Genomic DNA, 26369 nt, shown 5'->3' with positions numbered 1-26369 from the left:
TTTGTAGGTTAGGAAAGTGAGACTCAAAGAGGATTGGATGCACAGCTATGGGTAAATCAGTAGAATTGGAATTAGTTTTCTAAATGGTTTTCTAAATTCACACCCCGTACTCTTTCCACTGGTCTATTTTGTACTTATGGGCAAATCTATTTGAAAATTATGATCTTTTAACTTTATGAATATATAGTAATTTATTGTAAAAGAAGCAACCTGATGCAATTGACAGAGCATCGATCCAATACATGGTTGGCAAACAACAGCCTCGGGGCCAAATCTAGCCACTGCCTATTTTGTGAATAAAGTTTTATTGAAACACAGTCTGGGGCAGCCTGGGTGGTTCAGCGGTTTAGCACAGCCTTCAGCCCAGGGTGTGATCCTGGAGTCCCAGGATCGAATCCCACCTCAGGCTCCCTGCATGGAGCCTGCTTCTCCCTCTGCCTGTGTCTCTCTGTGTCTCTCACCAATAATAAATACAATCTTAAAAAAAAAAAAAAAGAAACACAGCCTGCTTATTTATTTATTTTTGTTTGTGACTGCATCTGTGCTAAAGTAACAGAGTTGAGTAATTGTGGCAGTGACTGTATGACCCATAATGCCTAAAATACTGTCTGGCCCTTGTCAGAAAAGGTTTGCCGGCTTTTGGTCTAAAATATAAAGAGATATGAATTCTCATATTAGCTGTTCTATAATTCAGTTTTAAACTTTGGCTAAGTCTTGGATTTCACTGGGCCTGTTTTCTTAGCTGTAAGATAGAAACAGGGAAATATAATCTTTATGAAACTTTCTCACTCTGAAATTATAACTTCATTAAAGCTGTAGTCTACTTTGTTTTAAAAAAATCAGCATAAATTGAATCAAGAGCTAAGTCTTTTATATTCTGTTCTTAAATCTGCAAAATGGTAAATTGGTTTAATGATATTTTTCTTTTGTAGAAATACTTCTCCAATGCTCAATATAGATTCATGCTCTGAAATTAATTTTAACTTAGAAACTCCCCTGTACATGTCTTATGCTTTTATATTTTATAACATCTTTTCATCCAAGCTAGGAATTTGATCAGAAATTATTTTAATTTGATGTCCAATGGATAAAAAGTGAAAAAAAAATAGTATCATAAGGTTATGTTTGGTATTGTGAAATGAATAGGAGTTAATTTATTTAGTCTTCACTAACAAAATTGTGTGTTCTGTAAATAGTGGGCTCTTGAAATGCCTGTTTGTGTTTCAAAGATGACATAGCAACTTTGAAATTCTCTCTTAATTCTTCAAATAAGAGTATGTAAGGAGATTTTCACATTGTATTTAATGGTAGAAATTATTTTAATAAGTGCATTTAATTATGGCATCAATTAATATAATTTAATCATATATGTGAATATGAACTTGCATGCAAGAGTAGACAAACATGATGGTCTCAAAGTGAAATCACTTCCACTAAATAGCAGTTTTAGACTCATTCTTTCTACCTAGATTTGATTGGCTGAAAAAGAGCCAAGATTTGACTTGTAAGGACGTTTGATGTATATTGTTAATGATTATCTTAGGAATTTTATTTAATCCTTAAAGAAGTCTGTGAACCTTTGATTTTTGTTTCTTTGTTTCCTGTTTGCCAGAGATGTGCAGTTCTTCAAGTGTGCTTTCTTTTTTTTTTAATTATAGGAATATGCAAGAAAAGCTCTTGATTTTCTCTGGGAAAAAAGACAGCGAAGTAGTAATTTAGTGGGTGTGACTATAAATATTCATACTGGAGACTGGGTAAGAAAAGGTATGTAAGTTGGGCTTTTTAAATCAAGGCTTCACATCCTCAGAATGGTTGGGTAATAAAGGATTTTCATTTGTTAAAATAATCTTTGGGACAGTATAAAATATAGTTTTTCACTAGAATGCTAGAATTTTAATTTGAACTAATTTAACCTGATTTTCTTCTTCGGTGCCAAATAACAGTATTTATTCTAGATGGACTTACTGTTTTATTTCATACCTTAATAGGTATGGCATTATAGATATAGGATATAGATGATATAGATGAAGCACTAGAACTAATCAGAATACCTCAGCCATCTCACATTAAATAGAAATCTGTATTAATGTTATCACTAGATTTTATTGAAACAAATTGGAATTATGAGACAAATGTTACATAAATAAACAGGATATAGAATTATGTAAAGGATATAATTTTATCTTTATACAACACCCCTGTAAAGCATAGATGAATAGAAATATACTAGAATATTCTTAGAATATTCTTAGTAAAATTATGTTATTTATTGTCTATTTAGTATTGTGTAAGATTTTTTTTCCAAATTTTATCTAAATGGTTCCTGACAGTAATCTGAATTCTAGCTTCAGAATTCTGTCATTTTCTTTTCTTTTCTTTTTTTTTTTTTTAATGTTATGGATTTATTTCAGAGAGAGAGAGAGCGCACAAGAGGGGGGGTAGGGGCAGAGGGAGAAGTCAACTCTTCCCTGAGCAGGAAGCCAGACTCAGGACCCTGTCCCAGGACCTTGGGATCATGACCTGAGCTGAAGGCAGACACTCAACCAACTAAACCACCCTGGTGTCCCCATTTCTTTTCTTTTTTTAACCTGCCTGGAACTCAGGTGCAAATTAATTAGACTTAATTTTAAACTAATCATAATCTTTGGTTTTTGACACACTCATCATTGGTCCAGGAATGACCCATTTTACTTAGTCATTTTTAATAACATAATAAGGATCCACAAATGGACCATTACTTGACAACATACACTTGTGCATATGATCCTTGACTCTTTCTACCTGCAGTCGTACACCTCTGCTTCCCCTAACTACAATAGCCAGCATTCTTGTCTTGTATTGTCATTTGCTTTTTTTTTTTTTTTAATTTATTTATGATAGTCACACACACACACACACAGAGAGAGAGAGAGAGAGAGAGAGAGGCAGAGACATAGGCAGAGGGAGAAGCAGGCTCCATGCACCGGGAGCCCGATGTGGGATTCGATCCTGGGTCTCCAGGATCGCGCCCTGGGCCAAAGGCAGGCGCCAAACCGCTGCGCCACCCAGGGATCCCTGTCATTTGCTTTTAATTAAGTTTTATTGCATCTGTATGTATTCTTAAAAAGTGTATTTTTTGTTTTGTTTTAAATTTTATAAAATCATATTATGCATACTTTTGAGACTTACTTGCTCAATATGATATGGCTAAGATTCATGTGTATTGTTGCATGAAGGTATAGTTCATTTTTTTTTGACTGCTATATATAACATTTTATTAGATGAATGAGCCACAGTCTGGGCAATTTAGATCATTTCCTGGATTTTACTATTGTGAATAGTAGTGTCGTGAATATTTTTGTATGTTTCTCCTGTTGTACATGTATGAGAGTTTTTCTTGGCTACATATGGAGGAGTGGAATTTTTAGATCATAGGACAAGTTAATGTTCAGCTTCCGGAGATAACGTCAGAATTGTTTTCAAAAGTTGTTTGACCACTTTATACTTCCACTAGGAAAATATAAGAGATCCTGTGGATCAACACCGTCTCCATTGAGTATCATCAAACTCAAAAGATTTTGCCAATTGAATGATTTCCCATTATAGTAGTTTGATTTGTATTTCTTTGATCACTGATGATACTGAACATTTCATATTTATTGATCATATAGGTTTCGCTTTTTTTGATATTGATGTTCTTGTAGTTTGTCCATTTTCTATTCAGTTAGTTGTATTTTTAAAAATATTGATATCTGATCTGTATGATACTTACGATCTATGTGATAACTATCCTTTGAAATGTATTGACGTTTTCTTTTTGGCCTAGAACATGGCCAGTTCCCCCCCCCCCCCGCCCCGCCCGAGAGAGAGAGAGAGAGAGAGAGAGAGAGAGAACGCAAGCAAGCACATGTAGTTGGCAGAGGGGCAGAGGGAGAGGAAGGAGGAGAGAGAGAATCTTAAGCAGGGTCCACACCCAGGTTGGAGAACCTCATGACCCTGAGATCATGACCTGAGCCAAAGTCAAGAGTCGAATGCCCAACAGAGTCACCCAGGTGCACCAAACATGGCCAGTTTTTGTGAACATTTTCCATGTGCTTTAAAAAGTATATATTTTCTCATTGCTAGATATAGATAACTGAGCAAATGTCAGTTTGCTCAGTTAATACTGTTCAGATCTTTACTGATTTTCTGTTTGCTTGATCTATCAAAAATTAAGAAAGGTAGATAAAATTTCTGGTAGTGAAAATAAGCCAAGACTTATTAATATCTCCCTGTAATTCTCTTTTGCTTTATATATATTTTTGGATGCATTAGTCTATTTTATTGGGTGCATTCATTTAAAATTGTTCTCTCTTCTTAGTTGAATCTTTCATCATTATACAGTGATCATCTCTGATAGTATTCTTTGTCTTACAGCTATTTAATCTGATAGTAATACAGTTACATCAGCTTTATTTTAATTGCCCGATAAAGGGTTTTATTTTTGTCCTTTTACTTTCAGTCTTTGCAGGTGCTGATGCTGTAATTGTAACTCTTATTTATTGACTTTTTTAAGAAGCCAATTTGTCAGTCTTTGTCTTAATTGGTAGTTTCAGTCCATTTACATTTATTTCAATTTTTAATATATTTGGACTTATACTGTCTTAATTGTAATTTCATTGTGTTCCACCTTTCCTGTTTTCTCTTTAATCCTTTTGTTATTAATGAAACCTTTATTTACATGCTTCTGAGAAATGAGCTTTAGCCTCTTCTATCTCCCCCAACCCCAACCCCTATCCCCTGTTTTGTTAATATTATGTAGTTATTTTGTTGATATTATGTAGTTCTTGTTCACTATGAATATATTCTTTCTTCTTTGGATCTTAGTGCACTCCTCCTTTCTTTTTAAAGGTAACAAACTGTCAAGGTATTTGGTCACTTGTACCTTGTATATGATTTGTAACATCTGTTAGATTTGTCTCCCTTCTTAACTTTCCCTGTTTTCAGTAGCTTTAATAGTCTAACAGTAATTTTATTATGCTTTCATATTTTTTATGCTTTCATATTTGAGTGACGGTTTGGCTGTATATAATTTTCTCTTTAAGTTCTTTTCCACCAAGTCTTTGAAAATACAATTCTATTGTCTTCTTACATCATATTTTAAAATGTGATATTATTTTGATTTTTATGTCCTTATATGTGTGATCTACTCCTCCTCTTTGGAAGACTAAGAATCTCAAAACCTCCTCTTTGGAAGACTAAGAATCTCAAAAGCAAAGAGAAATTTTTTAAATGTCACTATAATTTTAAGTGTAGAATTTTCTTTGGCTCTCCTTTTGATATTCTGTGGGCCCTTTCTATTTAAAATCTTTGTTTCTAATTGCTGAAAACTGATTTTATTTTTTAGGTATTCTTTTCATTTTTATCTCTCTTTTTTGCAATTCCTGTTATCTAAATCACTTCTGTTTGTGTCCTCCATATATCTTATCTTTATATTTTCTTTTTTTCTGCCTTTTATTCTTCTCAGTGATTGCTAAATGGTAGTCTTCCAATTTGCTGATCTGTTCCTTAGCTATATCCTTTCTGCTATATATCCCATCTGTTAGGTTATTTTAACTGTTATATTTTTTATTCCATATTTCTACCTGGTTAAAAAATTTTTCTTCCCAGGGTACCTGGCTGGCTTAGTTGGTAGAATTGTGAGTTCAATCCCCATGATGGGCATAGAGCTTACTTAAAATTTTTTTTTCTTATTTTATATTGCTAATACCTTCCGTATCTCTTTAGTATATCTATTAGGCTAATTTTAAGATTAAATAATTTAAAATAAGTGTACCTGTTCTATTATTTCTTCTTCTGATAAATTCTTATTCCAACACATTCTTTTTATTTTCAGAACGTCATGCTTCTGGGGCACCTGGGTGGTTCAGTTGGTTAAGCATCTGCCTTCAGCTCAGGTCATGATTACAGGGTAATAGGATTGAGCCCCAGGTCGGCTCCCTGCTCAGCGGGGAGCTGCTTATCCCTCTCCCTCTACCTGCTGCTCCACTTCCCTTGCTTGTGCAGTGCATGTGCGTGCTCTCTCTCTCTCTCTCTGTGTCAAAAAAAAAAAAAAAAATCAGACCTTTCTCAGTTCCTGGCAAAGCAGATGATTCTTAGCTGTGTCTGGCTGCCTACTGCTCTAGGCCAAAGCCACCCTCTCCCTGACCCTCCCTGCTCATGCTGCCAGGTTTCTTCCAGTTTTCCTATTTTCTTTCTTTGGCCCTCATGATGATATTGGAGGAAGAAGCCAACAACCAGGTTAGTTGCAGTAATTAAAATTGATACCTCCAAATAGGAGCAGTCTTGATTTTGTATCTAACTTTAAAAATTGATGTCATTAAAAAAAATAAAATAAAATAAAATAAAATAAAATAAATAAAAAATAAAAAATAAAAAATAAAAATTGATGTCTTACTGATTAAGGGTCTAAATGTTTTTAAAAATGCACAATGGTCCTCTCCAATGTTTCCTCTTTGGGAGTTCCTCACCGAGAAAATGAGCTTAGAAAAACTTCATAAAACTAATATCTTCTGGGACGCCTGGGTGGCTCAGTGGTTGAGTGTGTGCCTTCAGCTCAAGGTGTGATCCCCTACCGGGAATTGAGTCCCACATTGGACTTCCTGCAGGGAGCCTGCTTCTCCCTCTGCCTATGTCTCTGCCTCTCTCTCTCTCTCTCTCTCTCTCTCTCTCTCTCTGTGTGTGTGTCTCTCATGAATAAATAAATAAAAATTAAAAAAAAAACTAATATATCCTGCTTTTAAAAAAGTAAGACATATTTTGCAAAGTAAGATTCTTTTTTTGGAAATACAAACATTATCAGCAAGGAACTGTTACTATTTGCATAGTAGGATTAATATTTCTATAAATGTTGAATTTTTAAAGTTTCATGTTTAAACTAATGTTTCATTCTCAGTGTACTAATACCCTCACTTGTACTCTGTCAAGAATTTTTAAGACTTGTTTAATAAAGAATCACATTTATATGTATTTTTTCCGTAGATAGTGGAGTTGGAGCAGGGATTGATTCATATTATGAATATCTGTTGAAAGCTTATGTCTTGCTTGGAGATGACAGTTTCCTGGAAAGATTTAATACAGTAAGTTGACCCAATTTTATATTAATTTTAAAGCCAATTTTATTTGAGTGCCAGATTTTTATAGAAACTTAATTACCTGAGTGGTAATCTAAGAAATAATCTTTTAAAATTGTGAATTAATTTTTTGTCTGTATTCCTGATGATGTTGGACAGGGACAGGACAAAGTTACATACATTCCAAAAATTAGTTTACAGAGTAGTTTTATTTTCATCTCTTTTTTTTTTTTCATCTCTTAACAGAAGTTTTTAAGTTCTGCCAATAAGTCATAAAATAGGTAGATCAGAGTTTACTTAATCTTCTTTTATACGAGGAAGAGGATTTATTGGAATAAATTACTAGTTATCTTTCTCCTTTGGATTCCAATTCTTTTTGAAATCTTGAAAGTTTGGCCTAGTCCTTGATCACACCTGCACACACATGCAGGGCCGGAGATTGAGCGAAACTAGTGAGTATTCATTTCAAAAGCAGGTCTGTGAGTCCTAAGTCTGGGTCAGAACCACAGGCATAGGAGAAGGGGAAGGAATATTATTGAACCTGATTGGATTGCCTTCGTAACTGAAGCAAATTGAAATCAGTACAGCAAATTCATCAGCTTTATCCCTGTATTCTTTTTGAAATCATTTACAATTTCTTTGTGTACCCATCAGTTCACCCACATTACTGTGACATAGTGTAGTATAGTGGCTAATGTCCTGCCTGGGTTTAAATCTTGGTTCCACTGCTTTTGTCACTTTGGGAAGGTAACTTTTTTTTTTCAATATTTTATTTATTATTTTTATTTTTTTTAGTTTTTTATTTAATTTTATTTTATTTTTTACATTTTTTTAAAAATTGGAGTTCAGTTTGCCAACATGTAGTATAACACCCAGTGCTCATCCCATCAAGTTGGGCAGGTAACTTTACACTATTTGGCTCTGTTCTTTATCCAGAAAATAGGAATACTAGTATTATTCATAGAGTTATGGGAAGGATTAAATAAACTAGTGCATATGAAGTGTTAGAACAGTGCCTTAGCATCTAGCAGGTACTCAAGAATAGTTATTAAATAATAGATGAGTTAGGAAAAAACAATAAGAGACCTAATAAGTTACTAATTGAATACATTAAAAAACATGATCACATATTGGTGATTAGATTATAACAAGATTTTTTTTTTTTACTTGAGGTGAACAAGGACAGATTATTTTTGTTGGCTCATTATCGTAGGTTGACTAACAACTCGACCTGTTGTTGTCAAACCTGAGAAATATCTAGAAGAAGAAAAAAGAAGAGAAAAAAGAGTTTGAAGAACATAGAAGACAGATGTAGCAAACTATAAGAGTGGTAATAATGAGTAGATGCATTAATTTAAGTAGGGGTGAGCACCAGAGTATTACATTATCTGAGAAGGGACTAAACTTCTACACACAGGAGAAAACACAACTAATTCTGTAATATAGAAGCCTGTAACTATATTTCGAGAGGACATAAGAGCATCCTTTGGCCACAGGGTCTTACTAACCATGGACCAGTCCCACAAGACAGTGATGTTCAGGTCTGGTCCCCTCAGAAGATTCTATATTAACTATAATCTTTAATATTCCACGTCAGAATTAATGCAGGGAAGTACATATAATATATTTTAGAAAAATTTCCATAAAGAATGATTTAAATATTTACACAATAATTAGTCAATTTATTTACATATAAATTCAGTTTTACTTTCTTCACAATGCAATTTAAGTAGTGTTTTTAGAATAATACATCTTTTTCATCTACTTTCATGAACACATATTGTGATCTTCTAGCACTATGATGCCATAATGAGGTACATTAGCCAGCCACCTCTTCTGCTTGATGTGCATATCCACAAGCCAATGCTGAATGCTCGGACTTGGATGGATGCATTGCTCGCCTTTTTTCCAGGTTTGCAGGTAAAAAACCAAAAGAAACCCCCCCAAAACCTATGCTTTCTTAATATTAATGTAGAACAATTAAGTGCATATGTGGTCTCTACAATTGAATTACCAAAATGGAGTCACGTTTTAAAATTTATTAATGTATATTTTTCTGTTTATATGATGACTCTAGATAAAATCAACTCCTATTTTTATTAGGTAATTTTGTTCTTATTGTTGACTTCTAGGTCTTAAAGGGGGATATTAGACCTGCTATTGAAACTCATGAAATGTTATATCAGGTGATTAAAAAACATAACTTCCTACCAGAGGTAAGCAAATCATCATTGGAATTCTAATTTATGTATAGTATAAATTGCTAATTTAAAGATAGCAAATGTTATCTAATTAATTTATTTTTGGTTTATACAGTACTATATACGTTTTCCTTTTTCTCATATATTAAGAGAAATCTAAAGTAATGCTGACCTTTTATGTAAAAAAAAAAACCCCAAGGGATCCCTGGGTGGCGCAGTGGTTTGGCGCCTGCCTTTGGTCTGGGGCGCGATCCTGGAGACCCGGGATCGAATCCCACGTCGGGCTCCCTGCATGGAGCCTGCTTTTCCCTCTGCCTGTGTCTCTGCCTCTCTCTCTCTGTGTAACTATCATGAATAAATAAATAAAATCTTAAAAAAAAAAAAAAAAAAACAAAAAACCCAACAACCCAAATTAGTATTTCTCAGCCTTTTCTAATCTATGCCATTACCTACATATTGTCTCATTCTAACTTTTACATATATCCACCAGCTAGAGAGATTTTTTACTCTTTATTTTCTAAAGCTTATTTTATGAAAATGATATACACTGAATGTATACTCTTCCTGGTCACATAGACTGCCTAGTTTTTATATATTAGTAATAAATATTCTTGCTAGCTTGATATGGTAAGATCTTAACAGGACACACTTTGGCTTTCCAGAAATGTACCATTAAAAATTTCCAAATTCATGTATAGCCTTATTCTGTCCCTGTTTATTTATTACACTCTGTGAGATATCTAAGCATTCCACCAACTTACATTGCTTCCCAAAGTATCTATTTTAGAAAGTATGGTTTTTTTTTTTTTTTAATTTTTATTTATTTATGATAGTCACAGAGAGAGAGAGAGAGGCAGAGACAAAGGCAGAGGGAGAAGCAGGCTCCATGCACCGGGAGCCCGACGTGGGATTCGATCCCGGGTCTCCAGGATCGCGCCCTGGGCCAACGGCAGGCGCCAAACCGCTGCGCCACCCAGGGATCCCTAGAAAGTATGGTTTTATTAGACTTTAGGCAAATAGGACTGTGCATTTAGAAAATTCGTATTCACTCAATAAACCAAAGTTCAACTAAATACATCTTACCACAGATGAATTTTTATTTGGTTCCCATAAAGGTTTTGGTTTTATTTTTAATCTTTTTTTTTTTAAACCAGTTGGCTCTGTTAGTGAATAATTTCAAATGAGACTAGTTTTCTTTTTTTTTCTTTTTTTTTAAAGATAATTTATTTATTCATAGACACACACACAGAGAGAGAGAGAGAGAGAGAGGCAGAGACACAGGCAGAGGGAGAAGCAGGCTCCATGCAGGGAGCCTGACATGGGACTCGATCCAGGGTCTACCAGGATCATGCCCTAGGCTGCAGGCGGCGCTAAACCGCTGCGCCACCGGGGCTGCCCGAGACTAGTTTTATTTTTAAATAATGCCTTGTCTCACTCGCAGAGGATTTGAGGTTGTTATAAAAGAAAACATATGCTAAAATGCTAAAATAGAAATATAGAGAATGACTTAATAATTAAGAGAAAAAATAGAGATAAGGAAAAAGAAGAAAACCCAAAGATCCATGTGGTGGCATTACGGAGTTTCATAGTTTAAGCTTCCTAATAGCTAAAATGATCACTTACAGAAATAATTACACTTAGTTGGTAAAAATAGCACCTTAGCAAAAATGAATTATGATCTTAAGAAATGAAAACTTTCATTTTATAGATGAAAGTTATCAATATTTTAATTTATAACTTGTTTATGGTCTAACTTATGTACTACTATATATTCTAGAACCACTTGTTTATTTTTAAAATCACATTTCTATACCTATTTATATGTTGTTTTGTCCAGGCATTTACTACAGATTTCAGGGTACATTGGGCTCAACATCCTTTAAGACCAGAATTTGCAGAAAGTACCTACTTCTTATATAAAGTAAGCTATTTTACCTCTCTTTTTGCTGTTTAGTCCCCATTTTCTGTTGGATATCTCACTACCTTATAATAGTAATTGGGTTTTCAGAGTCCTTGTTTAATGTTATAATGGTTGGATATGTTATGGTTTTAATTCATCTAGTTCATAACTATTGAAAGAAGAATTGACATCTAAGTTTTGTGTCTTTTCAAAATATTTACATGAACATTTCTAATGGGAGAAATGTTATATTCTAGAGCTGCTTTCTAAAGCATGTCTCTTACCTTTCTGGGCATTGAAAATGTTATTTAAGAGCCAAGATATATAGTTGGACAGCTTTCCAGTTGTGTGTTTAAGAAATTCCATAAAGCAGATCCATGGCTTATTTTCAGAGCTAAGTTCTGTGTAACATGTGCTCCAGTGCCTGATACAATGCCAAAGCACCTAGTAGGTACTCAATAAATATCTGATAAATGAGTGGGTATATGGTAATATATAAGCTATATATATGTATACATATATTCTCCTTTTTAATAGGCTACAGGAGATCCTTACTACCTTGAAGTAGGGAAAACACTTATTGAAAATTTAAATAAATATGCTAGAGTGCCTTGCGGATTTGCTGCCATGAAGGATGTTCGTACTGGAAGTCATGAGGACAGGTAAAACAATTCCTAACATCCCCTTTCCTCAGGGTAACTCTGAAACAACACAGAATATAACTCTTAGTTAGAATTCAGATAAGCTTAATGCTTTTACAAAGGGTTTTTGAAGGTGCAAAGCTTAGTTCCTTGTGTTTATTAAACTCTCTTCAATAGGCTCATTTAAAAAGTTTGTATTTTTATCATAGTACCTGGCATATAGTAGCTGCTCCAATGATTCTAAGTAGATGAGTAAGTGTTCATTATCAGAACCTTGGTAATTAAGAGTATTAGGAATGGGGGGCGGGGTTCTGTGTTTATTTCTAGCGTTGTACATAATATAAAAACTGTTATCAAGATGATGGATGATCTGGATTGTGATTTGTATTGAGTCAAGAATTCCTCAAACATCTCTTGGTTAATGTGTGTATTCTTAACTCTGTTGCTGATTTGGAGCGCTGGTGAAGACCATTGGCAATTTCTGTTTCATTGAATACTGGATAGATGTGGATGGTATGAAATATTCAAGCTGTAAAAAGCTTACTCTGGTTACTATGATATTCACTAACATTACAGTTATCCCAGGATTACTTTTCTGGTTATTTTAACCATCCAGAACATAGTGACACATCTCTAACGAGCACTAACGTTTGCTTATTTGGTTACCAAATGTTCATTCCACAGGTATTTATGAAGGTGTCTTCTGTGCCAGAGTTATACTAGTTTTTGACAATTAAAGATATGAAGACATGTCTTTTCCATCTTTGAATCATTGAGAATAGGCAGATAAACAGACCATATTAAAGGGACATGAAATACATTGGGATATGACAGTCCCTGGGAGGTTTATGGAGGCTTCTGTATCTTGAAGGATGGGAAAAATGGTAGAAATTTCAGGCAGAGGGACTAAAGGCAGGTGAGTCACATCTTTCATCATTACTCAAAGTTGTCCCATAGTCCTTCGATCAGAGTATTTAGATAATAATTAATGAGGCTTGAGACCTACTTCTCTGATCATAGCTGATAAGAAATGGATGGGTTTTTGGAAGTAGGCATGCAGATACCAGCAAGAAATGAAAGCAGATAGGCTGTGTATTTATTTTTAACATTTATGGACTGCTTCCTGTGTTCTGGGCACTCTTCTGATTAAGTACTTGCTTTGTTTAATTCACTCGATCCTGACAATAACCCTCTGAAATGCAACTTCTATAATCTTCGTTGCATAGATGAAGAGGCCGAGGCACAGAGAGGTTGGGGAACCTACCTAAGGTCACACAATAATAAGATTAAGTCAGAATTCTCATCAAGGCAGATTAGCTTGTGAATACAGTGCTATTCTGACAACTCATGCAAGGAACAATATTTAAGCTCCTACTGTATGCTAGGCACTGCCCTTAGGTGTGGAGATAGAGAAATTAGAACCAGTTCTTACCTTCCCATGACTTGTAGATAGTGAAGAAGATAGGTGTGTAAAGAAATAATTGTTGTAATCTTGTGATTTGTATTATAGTAGAAAAAAGAGTAACAGGTTGAGGAATTATAGAGGATGGTATGATTTACTGTTCAGAGAATTCCAGTTTTTAAATTTAGCATTCTTTTTCCCTACCAAATAGTCCTTATATGACATTGTTTCTAGACCGTTTACCACTGCATTTGCCCCAATCTGATTATATTCCAATATATAGAGTATCTCTTAAAATATCATATCCAGGATTAACCATACTCAAGATGTGCCTGGCAAAACATCACTGTTCAAGAACAGCTGTGAGGTTGCTAATTTTCTAAGCAGATAATGGGTTTACACCCTCTATCCAGTTGAGGATCATTGCTTCATCAACTCACTGTTCTCGTGGCAGCATTGTATCTCTTCTGCATTTGGCCCAACAAAAGGTTGAGAACTACTAATCTTCATCATTCCACGTTACTAGATGTGCTTTAGATTTTTTAGCAGCTTTATTGTATTTGACTCACAGTGAAGCTATGGCCAGTTGTCTTCAGTTAACTTAATTGTGGCCTGCTGACACATGGGTATTCTCCACCCTGCTTTTGAGCAAGTGATTTAGTGTAAGCTTAGAGCTTTAGAGCTTTATACTTACCTCAGCAAAATTTGATTTTGTTGGGTTTGTGTGTGTGCATGTGTGTTTCTAGACCGAAAAGAGTTTGATTCTCATCTCAGTCACCTAAATTACCTATTTTCAGTGATCTACAGTTTGGATAGGCATGGTTAAAAAAATTCATCTAAATTATTGGGAAGAATTCTGGTTAGGACCATGACTGTGTACCTTATGGTGTGACACTTGAGAGCTTTCGAGTTACAAGCCCTTTGCATCCAGTGGCTTATTCCCCAACAGATCTACTAGTGCTGTCACCTGTCCCACTAGCATATATACACGCATGCACACACAATTTTCAAAATGGAAATAACTATATGTTCCTTAATAACTGAAATAATTTAAATGGCAAAAAGAATATGAAAATCTTCCCTAAGACATTTCCCCTACTTGCCCACCCTAAGATGACCACTGTTGGCAGTTGATAAATAGTCTTCCAGATTGTTTTGTTGCATATGTGTTTGCATTTGTGTATGTTTATGATTTTTTAATACAAATTAGGTTATATGATATGATACCCAGTTTGCTAGCTTTACCCAATTCATATTGTGGTGTATCATTTCTCTGTTCAAAGTGTTTACAAATCATCTGTTTCATAATCAGTTCTAGAATTCAGCAAAAATCAACACCCTGCTCATCAGTCTACAGTTTTCTTTTTTTTAAGATTTTATTTATTTATTCATGAGAGACAGAGAGAGGCAGAAACATAGGCAGAGGGAAAAATAGGCTGCCTGCAGGGGTCCGGATGCAGGACTTGATCCCAGGACCCCAGGATCAGGACCTGAGCCAAATGCAGATGCTTAAATGCTGAGTCACCCAAGTGCCCCATTTTTCAGTTTTCAAGCTAGCATTTGCTCATGACAATAACTATTCCTCAGAAAAAATTAAATTATAATAAGTATATTGCAAGTTGACTGGAGGTGTTTTATCTGTTCTGAAAAAATTAACATATAAAATGTTCAAAAAAGTTTTGAAACATTACAGATGAGTCTTTGTTCCAAAACACAATATCATTGATGTGTAGGAGAAAGAATGATAGCTCTGTTTTTGAGCTTATACAATATGCCAGGTGCTATGCTAAATAGTGGACTTTACAATATCTCATTTAGTCTTTAACCCGGGGTTAGGCTTGTATTATGTCCTTTCCAGCAAAATAAACTGAAGCTCATAGTCCTTATATAATAACCTCATGATTACACAGCTAGTCATTAGAAAGTCTTTTCTATTTCCAAAGCCTGTGTTCTTTACCTCTATGTGCCATTGCCTCTCTAGTTCATTCTTTAGTAATACTGTTAAAACTTGCTTTTGATTTAGTAAATGTTTATTGAGTGCCTACTGTGTGCCAGGACTTGTGCTTGGCTGGAGGTGTGAAACTATGCAATCTGTCCAGTAAATTACAAGTTATTATGGCCAAAACCTAGGATATTTTGGGAGGTAGTAAATATAATTAAATTTCATGTTACTGTAACTCCATTTAACAGCTCTGCTCTTTCTGCCACTTTTAATTTTATTAAAGCTTTTCTTTAAAATGTTTATTAAAACATTATAACATTAAATAATTTGTAAAATTGTGTATATTTCTATCCCTCTTCTGTATTCCCTTCTTGACTGGTGTTTAAATATTTGCAAAGTTATCATAGTCCCTGTGATTTTTGTGTTGTACTTTTTTCATGTAATTTTTTATGATTTCCTTTACCTTTGAAGCCTTCTTATTTGTCACTTAAATGGCTACATAATGAACTCCATCAAAATTGTATTACTTATCCAGTTTTAATTAATACTAATTGAATTCTTGTATGGCTCTCAGTAGTAAAGTTGATCTGTATTACTGCCCTACTGTTGGTTCTCTAATAGAAGAAATGGAAAACTCTCCTTCATTGGAAGGCCAACTGGAAAATCTTGTCTGTACTATTAACAAGATTTAGTGTACCTGTGTGGTAGGCAGCGCCTCTGGTCTTTTTCATTTCCTTGGAATATTCTTGGAGTCAAGACTATTACCACTGGGGTATAGATAAATTCTATAGCACTTTGGACATCTAAAATGGTATAAATGTGTTTATTGACCTTGACTCTCTGTCTTTCAGAGTGTTGGCATTTGAATATTTTTATGTTCTTAGATTTATTGTGACTTTATATTTTAGAATGGATTCTTTCTTCTTGGCTGAGATGTTTAAATATCTTTACCTATTATTTGCGGATAAAGAAGACATTATTTTTGACATAGAAGATTACATCTTTACAACAGAAGCTCATCTGTTACCTCTTTGGCTCTCTACTACAAATCAAAGCATCTCTAAGAAGAATACAGTAGGTTATGTTTTTTAATTAAATGTCTGATTCTCTTGTGTTTCTTTTTCCAAGTGAAAGTAATCCATGAATAGAATTCAATAAATAGGGATGCCTGGGTGGTTCAGTGGTTGAGCACCTGCCCTCGGCCCAGGGGGTGATCCTGGAGCCCCAGGATCAAGTCCCACATCGGACTTCCTGCATGGAACCTGCTTCTGTCTCTGCCTGTGTCTCTGCCTCTCTCTCGCTGTGTCTCTCATGAATAAATAAATAAAATCTTTAAAAATTAAAAAAAAAGGATTTTAAAAAAAGAATTCAATAAATATATGTATGGTAAGAGGAAAAGTATACTTGATATTTTCTTTGTTTTCTTTTATTGTTTTATCCTGTATACTCTTACTACTAACTGTATTCTTGTTTTGTTTTCTTATATTGTTTATCTGGTATATGCTTAGATTTCATTTAGTGTTTCATTTGAACAAGCTATAATGTTAAGTAAAATAATTATTTTTATTTATGTAGCATTCTTTTATATTGTAGACTTCAGAATATACAGAACTGGATGACAGTAATTTTGATTGGACTTGTCCAAACACTCAGATTCTCTTCCCTAATGACCCATTATATGCTCAGAGCATTCGTGAACCCTTGAAAAATGTGGTGGATAAGAGCTGTCCTAGAGGCATCATCAGAGTGTAAGATGTATTATTTTTATATTTGTTCATATCAAAGTTAATTGTCAGTAAATGATAGAATGTAAGGAACATATAACAACTAAAAAGATATTGACTTAGGCCAAAAATATGTTGAAGTATATAGTTATCACTAATTAAAAATTATTCATCGGTAAAGTTAGATAGCAAAGTTTATTCTACAATAATGTCTGTTTTATTATGGAAATTTATTATGGTGATTATTTTGTTTATTGAACTAAGTATTAGTCAAAGGGTGGCATATAATAGTTTTTAACTTCTGTAGTTCATTTTTACAGAATAGTTTTGTCAGATGCTTCCACATGTCTTATATACGTAGAAAGTATTTTTCCTTTAATCTATAGTTTCTATCTAATGAAAATACAGTCTTTTTTGTTTTATTTAATATTTTTTGATGACGTGCTTATTCTTGGTTTTTAAATAAAATTTTTGGCTTAATGAGTTCATTCCCAAATAGTTACATTAGAAAGGCCATCAATAAAAAAATTTAAAAAAAAATTTTAAGTGAGTTTTATTACTCATGGATAGAACTATTGGTTTGCTTTTAAAATATTGGGAGAAAACCCTGTTTGTCAAGGAAGAAATCAATAATAACAAATCCCCAAGTCAACCTATTTTCTACCTTTAGATAGTTATAAGGCCAATGGCTAGTATACTCTTGTAGGTAGCATACATGCGTTGATAACTGTAAAATATATTTGAGAGCTATACTACTTAATGACCTAAGTTATATTTGGGAAAATAACTGTTTCTAGCTTTTCCAGTTTCACTAGTTCTAAAAATAGCATTTTGCAAATATCTAAAATTATTTTTATTTGCCTTAGGTTTTTCCCCAGTTCTGATTTGTAGTTTTTTAAGCCTTGCCTATAATTACTTTTAGCAGAGAGGAGAGTTTCAGGAGTGGAGCTAAACCCCCTCTGAGAGCCAGAGATTTCATGGCCACTAACCCTGAACATTTAGAAATCTTGAAGAAGATGGGGGTGAGTTTGATTCACCTCAAAGATGGGAGAGTCCAGTTGGTTCAACATGCAATCCAAGTAAGCCATTGCTGTACTAATTAGATACCATCTTGCCCTTTTTGGTCTTACCAACTTTAATGAGATAATGACATTTGGCTTTCTAAAAACTTAATCTGTGATTTAAATTCGAATTTTAGGACTTGGAACTATCTTGGAAAGCCCTGTAATTCAACCCCTTCATAGTACAAATCAAATCACAAACAGGTTGGGTAATTTGCTTAAATCTATAGAATCAAATGTAGGGCTCAAATCCAGATTTTTCTGTTTCTCAACCCCTTGTCTTTCCACTATTTTACTTAGAGCATAATCTTAAAAGCTAATAATTAGTTTTAATATCTCTGTAGTTTATAGTATTCTAGCTTCCAAAAAGCTACTGAATCTACATATTTTATTCATTATGGAAATCAAAATTTGCATGTATTTGTCTATGCCTAGGAAAGATAACGTGCCTTTTTGGGAAAATTCTATTGTTTTTTGCTTTAAAAGCTTTCATAACATGAGGCCTTTAATTTTTCACCTTATTCACCTTATTAGTACATTGATTCTGAGAAAACACAGTTTGCTAAATAATTTCAACCTGCAACGGTCCCCTATATCTGTTAATCTCAAATTCAGCCTTCTTGCAACCTTAGTTTCCCCTCAGATTTCTTTCTCATCTCTGTTGTCACTTCCATCCTTCCTTAAAGAGTATCCTGCCGGGATCCCTGGGTGGCGCAGTGGTTTAGCGCCTGCCTCTGGCCCAGGGCACGATCCTGGAGACCCGGGATCGAATCCCACGTCAGGCTCCCGGTGCATGGAGCCTGCTTCTCCCTCTGCCTGTGTCTCTGCCTCTCTCTCTCTCTCTCTCTCTGTGACTATCATAAATAAATAAAAATTAAAAAAAAATTAAAAAAAAAAAAAGAGTATCCTGCCTACCTCCTTATGTTGTTTCACTTACTGTCACTTCTCAGCAGTGGGAGTGGCATCTCTAGTTACATTACTTTCACTTATGCCACCAGTGACATAACTACCACCTACCACCAGTGGCCTCCTACTCTTTATTTGGTTGAATATTTTGTAACTGTTGACTGACCCTTTTTTTTAGAACATACCCCTTTCTTGACTTCCAGGGCGTACCAGCAACATACATCTTTCCTACTTTCTGTTCATTGCTTTGTGGATTCCTTTGGAGCTTTCCTTTTTTGGCACAACCACTCAACATAGGCACTACCAAAGAATCTGGATCATACCCTTTTTTCTCTGTATTCTTCTTTAGCAGTCACATCTATTTTTACAAGTTCAGCTGCTATCTTTGTACACATGATTTCTTAGCTATACATAGGTAACCCTGATTTCTAACTTTACACTTAAATTCAGCTTTAATCGGCCAGTCATACATGTCTGCATCTCTGTCTCAGTCTGCCCAAACCTGAATGAGTTATCCCTTCCTGCCCCCACCTCAGTCCAACTCTCTTCCATTTTGTGTGCCATTTCAATAGACCTAACGTTATTCTCTTAAGTCACCAAAACTAGACATATCCAGATAGGCTTGAACTTTTCTCTGTCTCCTGACTCCTTTCTGTTCTCTGTTATCATTTCACCCCCGTCAAGTCCAAAGGACTTTTCCTGTTAGGTGTCAGATTCCACCTTCTTTCCACTATAGTCAGGCCTTCAGCTTTTCCTCTCTCAAGACTCAATTCAAATATCCTTCTAAATATTTCCCAGATCCACACTGGCAGACTCAATCATTCCCTTGTCTGTGCTGCTAATCTACTTTCCCATTTGAGAATTTTATCAGAGGTAAATTTATATGGTTGTATACTCTAGATATAAACTTCTTAAAGTGAAAGACTCCCCAGTTCCTAGTCAAGTGCTGGGATCTTAATAGATGCATGATACATATATTTTGAATTTAGTGTGGTTATTGGTTCATAATTCCAAAGTCAGTATGAGGTTTATTTCTTAAAAAGGGAAGCAGTGGAAAAATCAAGCAAAGTAAGCATTTCAGCATTTGGTGGAAGTCCAATTCTCAATTCATATCAGAAGTAGTTTGTAGAACAGTGAAAGAGATGTTGAAAAATTACAAATGCTACTTTTGGAAAATATTTCCAGAAGTAATATTTTTAGGACAAATCAGGCCATAAATATTTGATAGGGACCGAAACTAAAAGGGGAAATACTAGAGTAGATTATAGCACATTAGTATTTAAGACATCAAAAAGTTGAATGTTTTCATTTCAAAAGGGTAAAATTAATCTGTTTTCTTCCTAGGCTGCTAGTTCAATTGATGCTGAGGATGGTTTGAGGTTCATGCAGGAGATGATCGAATTGTCAAGTCAGCAACAAAAAGAACAGCAGCTGCCTCCACGAGCTGTTCAAATTGTATCCCACCCATTTTTTGGCAGGGTAGTATTGACTGCTGGACCAGCTCAGTTTGGGCTGGATCTGTCTAAACATAAAGAGGTGTGTATACTTATAATATGCTTGTTGAAAATGAATGTAAAGTATGTAAGTATTGTCTAATTGCTTAGTCTAATTTAGTAGTTTTAATTAATATTTAATTCAAAGCTCAAATATTTACTCTCCCAATTAAAGTTAAAAGTATATCTTGCAAATTTTGAGTCATGTTTTACGTATATAACATGCTTATAGAATTTCATTTAAAATATTGCTCAGATACTGCCCAAATCTTGACCTATTCTCTTTGATACCTTTAATTTATCTAAAAATGTTTTTTTGTTTTTTTGTTTTTTTTTTTTTTACTTTTTAACAACTAGTAGAACCTTTCACTGAACAGACATCTAACTTGGAGCTTTAACGTAGTACAAACAGGTAAAAGCGAAGGTGTTCTAGCTCAAGTGGCTTTGGAGAGCATGACCCTATAGTACCACTGAGCCAACTTGGAAGACCCACTAAGCTGGCCCAGCTCCTTAGTTTTTTTTTTTTGTTTGTTTGTTTGTTTTTTAACTTTTATTTATTTATAATAGTCACAGAGAGAGAGAGAGAGAGAGAGAGGCAGAGACATAGGCAAAGGGAGAAGCAGGCTCCATGCACCGGGAGCCCGATGTGGGATTCGATCCCGGGTCTCCAGGATCGCGCCCTGGGCCAAAGGCAGGCGCCAAACCGCTGCGCCACCCAGGGATCCCTCCTTAGTTTTAAAGTAGGAAACAAAGACCTACATTGCTAGGTTCATAAGTTCATTTGTTCATAAGTTCATAAGTTCATTTGATTGGTTGCAGAGTTGGGACTAGACCCAAGTAGCCTGATAATCTAAAGCCAATGCTCTTTGAACTCCATTATCCCTAAATGACACCTTTTTTGTGTGTGTATTTTAAAGCTATAAAGGTTTATAGATTGATTCATCCATTCAGCAACTCTTTTTTGAGTCCCAGCTATATTCCAGGCACTATTTTAGATGTTTGCTGTCTGTCATGTTTACAGAGTGCAGGTCCATACCTTCATGGAGTTTGCATCTAGGAGAGAGGGGGATATTAGTATCTTTACATTAGTATCTTTAAAATCAGTTTTCTGGTGGATTTAATTTTTCTGGGAATAAGAACAACTTGTGGATTTGTATAGACTAAATCCATTTTTTCCCTCTTTCAAAAATCTTTCTGGCTACAAGTGATGGTTTAAAAGTGGTTCCCAGCTATTTTAAGTGTAGGTATGGTTATGTAGTGAATCTGCCTACGGATTCCAACTTTACCACTTACTAACATTGTGTCTTTGAGCAAACCCTAGTCTCAGTTTCCCCATTTGTTAAATGGTGATATTATATGTATTATTTTTCTTAGAGTTGTCTTAAAGATCAGATTTAGTAATTTATGTAAAAATGCATAAACTGCAGAGCACAGTAAAATGTTGGTTTGGTGCTATGATATGCAAAATGTTGAAAACAAAATCTTATTCTAAATAAATATTGAATATGTTATCATTAGAAAAGAAATAAGGTCTATTTAAAGCTCTAGATAGTGAATTTTATTGACTAGATAGTGATTTGAGAAGATAAAAGGATATTTAAGTTACTTTTATTTCTGACAGACAAGAGGATTTGTTGCAAGCAGTAAACCATACAATGGTTGTTCAGAGCTTACTAACCCCGAGGCAGTGATGGGAAAAATCGCTTTGATACAAAGAGGACAGTGCATGTTTGCAGAAAAGGCACGCAACATTCAGAATGCTGGTGCCATTGGTGGCATTGTTATTGGTGAGTACTCCTCTGTGACATTGTGTTGACTAGGAGATCATTTTTAGGATTTTTCCTTGTATTTTTCAAAATTTTATCAGAGTTCATATTATTTTTACTTCACTAGACAGCGTAATGGATGGGTAATCCAGTGACGCTCTTAATTTCTGTGTATTGTATATGTTTTTTTAAAGTCTAGATTTGGCTTTTTGTATATTAATGCTAGTACAAGTACTTAGGGACAGTGTGAAGGTGGGCACCCCAAAGCACCCAACATCATGGATAAGAAAATGTGCTTTGAGATCCAAAGCCCCTTAAGGGCAAGAAGAAACAGGCAGAGGAAGGAGCAAGCTCCATGCAGGGAGCCGGACGCAGGACTCCATCCTGGGTCTCCAGGATCATGCCCTGGACTGAAGGCGACGCTAAACCGCTGAGCCACCAGGGCTGCCCTAGACAAAATCTTTAGAAAAATAAAAATAAAACTACCCATTCCTCCACAAAGATGCAGGCTTTGGAGTCAAATACATTGGAGTGCAGTTCCTGGCTCTGCCACAAAATCATGGTGTAATCTTGGCTCAGCTTTAGTTTATCAGTTTATTCAGAATATTTTTTGAACAGTTAAAATGGTAATATCTTTTAGTTGTTTGTAAGGTTTGAAGGTATATATAAAATTTCTTAGCATAATAGCTTACATATCATAGGTATAAACCCTAGTTGAAAGCAAATTCTTATTTCCTCAGGTCTTTTTCCAGTGAAATTACAAACTCAAATCATTTTACCTCTGTATTTCAACTAGCATATTCTGCTTTTTTATTTTCATAGAAAATCACTTATAACAAGAAGGCTATGACAGGGAAAATATAAATTTTTCTTTCCCTTTTTAAGATTTATTTTTAGAGAGAAAGAGCAGAGGTGAGAGAGGGCAGAGAAAGAGAGATCTCAAGCAGATTCCCCACTGAGTGGGGAACCCCATGCAGGACTCGATCTTACAACCCTGAGATCATGACCTGAGCTTGAAATCAAGAGTCAGGTATTTAACTGACTGAGCCACGCAGGTGCCCCAAATTTTTCTATGCTTTATGTATATAGTTTATATTCAGAAAGAACTAGAAGACCTGAGGTCACATCCTAATAATGAACTTAAGTTTTTATAGCTTCTCTCGCAGGGGAAATCTCTTTTGAATTTTTTTTTCTTATTAGGATAGATTTCCTTTATGAATTCAAGGTAAATAAAAATTAAGGTGTTTAAAATAGGATTGTCTTCAGTGAAAATAATTAAGATATTTAAAATAAAATATTAGGATTTATTTTAGTGAAAGTAATTATTTTACTATTCCTTTTGGTTATCCCATTTAGGTACTAGTGTTGATTTATTAAGTGCATAGATCATTAGCTAAGTATATAGGAGAAATTCTGCTTAATAACTTAAATCAGCAATTGGCAAACTATAAGCCTGTAGGCCAAGTCCTTATCACTGCCTGTTTTTGTAAATAAAAGTTTTATTGGGACACAGTCATGCCAATTTGTGTAATATTTTCCTTTTTTTTTTTAAGATTTTATTTATTTATTCATGAGAGACACAGAGAGAGGGGAAGAGACATAGGCAGAGGGAAAAGCAGGCTCTCCATGGTGAGCCCAATGTGGAACTTGAACTCAGGACCCAGGGATCACACCCTGAGCCAGAGGCAGACGCTCAACCACCGAGCCACTCAGGCATCTTCCAATTTGTGTAATATTTTCTGTGCCTACTTTTGAGCAACAATAATGGAGTAGAGAACTGCATAGCCTAAAATATTCAGTCTTTGCCCAATTACAGAAAAAGGCTGCTGATGTCCAACCTAAATCATCTCTCCATCCTTGGTTATTTTCCACACTGAGATTTCTTTTGAAGAATTTAATAGCTTGTCAACACAACCATTTTGAATACCTCTTTATGAAGACTTTAAAAATATAAAATATTTTTTAAAAAAGGCTGGAATACGTGTGGAATAGTTTAGATTTTCCCTCTAATTCTCATGATTTTTTATACTCTGCAAGGTTTGTCAAGTCAAGTTTGTTTTCTTTAATAGCTGTTAGGATCCTCTACTGACTTCTGTGGATAAACAAATAACAGGCAATGATCCTTACTTTCAGGAAATTTCATTTTTAAAGGGAAATTTTCTTGTATTATAACTTCTTTTCCCTATGTTTTTTGTTTCTGACCAAGTATTTTGTTTGGTTTTGCTGGTTTTCATTGTATATAAACGAGCAAATTAGGGCTTAGTTGTTTTATCCCAAGGACTAAAAGTAAAAATTATCTTAGAATAATCATTTGGCTGCAAGAGACTATAATTGATTTAAGATGGTTTAAGAAGGGAGGTTTGTTTCTACATGGAACCAGATTATTTTAATTGAATGCAAGAATAAGAAGTTCAGCTGAGCAAAAATCATCAGTAACCATGATAGCGTTTTTCACATCTTTCTCATCTCTGGGTTTTTCTACTGTCTTCTTGACATCTCTTTGCAGTTCTGCTTCATTCTCCAGCTTGTCACCAACTTGCTCCCTCTCTGCTCATTAGTTCCAAAAAGGTCACCCTAAACTTGCAGCCTCAGCCAATGAGTCTGTCACCTTACTAGGTCACCATCCACTGCTAACTGAAACAACCCTGTGTGCCACTTCCAGGTCCTCCAGAGAGACTGAGAGTCAGGTGGCCATGCTTTGTCCAATCAGTTATCACTAAGGAGGCAGGTCCTATGTGGTATTCTCCACTTAACAGGACCCATCAGAATAAGCTCTCTGAGAAGGGACAGGCGGGCTTCATCTGGCACGTGCAATTAGAGGTGGGCATGACTGGCCCACCCAGGAAAATAGTATTTAGCCTCCCTACTGCAGTTACCTCAGCGGTGTAAAGTAAAAGTAGTAGTCACCTCAACTTGCAGAGGAAAAACCTCAGTCATCCTCCTTCTTTGTGAACCGTATGTAAACAGTAACTATCAATTAGTAGTTTGGTAAATGCCATTAAAGGAATTCTTAAACAACAATAAATTTCATTCATAGTCCTGTTACTATAATCCAAGTCTTTGAATGTTTCTACTTCTAGGCTTTTTCATAAGCATATGGAAGTTCATAGTCATAGAATTTTCTGTTCTACTTTTTTAATGTAATAATAATATTCTGTTTTTCTGTATGTTCCATCAAGCAGTTAGTTATAATTTATAATAGTTCACAGTTCACAATTATAAATGTCTGGTAAACCACTTTAGACATAAATCATTTGCTTCTTTTGAGTTCTTTCCTCAGGATAAATGAGAATTCTAGGAGTGGAATTAGTGAGCTCCAAAAGTATGTTCATTTTTATGACTCTTGATGCATAAAATAAATGCTGCCAACAGGGAAAAATAGTAAAGATTGGTCTATAAATCTTTTTAATGGACAGATATTTTTATGTTTGCTGTATTCATTTTCTGGCTAGATGACAATGAGGGGAGCAGCAGTGATACTGCCCCTCTGTTCCAGATGGCAGGTGATGGAAAAGACACAGACGACATCAAGATCCCCATGCTATTCTTATTCAGTAAAGAAGGAAGTATCATATTGGATGCCATCCGGGAATATGAGGAGGTGGAAGTACTCCTTTCTGACAAAGCAAAAGATAGAGGTAGGATTAAAAAAAAAATTGTGTGTGTTTTTTTAATACAGCATTCATTTTACTCCTTTGATAACAAAAATGGATTACAAAAAGTTACTTTCGGTTCACTGGTAAAACAGAAGATGGTTTCAAAATATAGTTTTCTTTTGGAAATAAAGGTTATAAAACATTTATTTTGCTTTGCTGACTTAGGATGGTTTTAGAATTATATTTTTTATATGTAATTTATCACTTTTGCTATGGTTCTGACCAGTGATAAAAATACAGCTAATATATCAAGAGAGTTCATTTAAACATCCACAAATATTCACCATTCAATTCTACTGATACTACATCTTACATTTCTTTTACAAAGAATAAAGAGATTATATCAAATGGTATTGTATACAATATAATAGTAGCAGGACACCAATAATCAAATGACCACTGTCTTGGTGAAGGCAGTAAAAATCTAGCAGCTTTATCCACTGAGGTGTAAGTTTATCACATAGGGATTTATAAGTTACAAGAGTTACAACTGGGTGTTGCCTGAAGACCAGGGTAGCATGCCTTAATTCATGACAATATATAATCTTCTCTAGGCCAAAATATTTGTTAGTAATTTAAAAGCTGT

General features: G+C 34.8%; 1 protein-coding gene across 7 annotated transcripts in view; it reads left to right on the top strand.

Annotated features, from left to right (window-relative positions):
- EDEM3 (ER degradation enhancing alpha-mannosidase like protein 3) overlaps positions 1 to 26369 on the top strand; it is a 72651-nt gene that overhangs the window by 35692 nt on the left and 10590 nt on the right. For 2 of the 7 annotated variants that reach the window (XM_049112157.1, XM_049112159.1), the window contains exons 8-19: positions 1659 to 1764; positions 7000 to 7097; positions 8886 to 9011; positions 9224 to 9307; positions 11130 to 11213; positions 11730 to 11854; positions 16086 to 16251; positions 16771 to 16925; positions 17824 to 17923; positions 20213 to 20404; positions 21983 to 22148; positions 25580 to 25765. In XM_049112157.1, the coding sequence (XP_048968114.1) occupies positions 1659 to 1764; positions 7000 to 7097; positions 8886 to 9011; positions 9224 to 9307; positions 11130 to 11213; positions 11730 to 11854; positions 16086 to 16251; positions 16771 to 16925; positions 17824 to 17923; positions 20213 to 20404; positions 21983 to 22148; positions 25580 to 25765 (1588 nt within the window). Of the gene's footprint in view, positions 1 to 1658; positions 1765 to 6999; positions 7098 to 8885; positions 9012 to 9223; positions 9308 to 11129; positions 11214 to 11729; positions 11855 to 16085; positions 16252 to 16770; positions 16926 to 17823; positions 17981 to 20212; positions 20405 to 21982; positions 22149 to 25579; positions 25766 to 26369 lie in introns of all 7 variants that reach the window. The other 5 variants (XM_025430077.3, XM_025430080.3, XM_025430079.3 and 2 more) reach the window with 3 other exon arrangements.

The sequence above is a fragment of the Canis lupus genome, chromosome 7 (assembly GCF_003254725.2).
Source record: "Canis lupus dingo isolate Sandy chromosome 7, ASM325472v2, whole genome shotgun sequence".
In the NCBI taxonomy this organism is placed as follows: domain Eukaryota; kingdom Metazoa; phylum Chordata; class Mammalia; order Carnivora; family Canidae; genus Canis; species Canis lupus.
The sequence above is the reverse complement of the archived record's forward strand: the minus strand, read 5'-3'. Positions and strand labels throughout refer to the sequence as shown.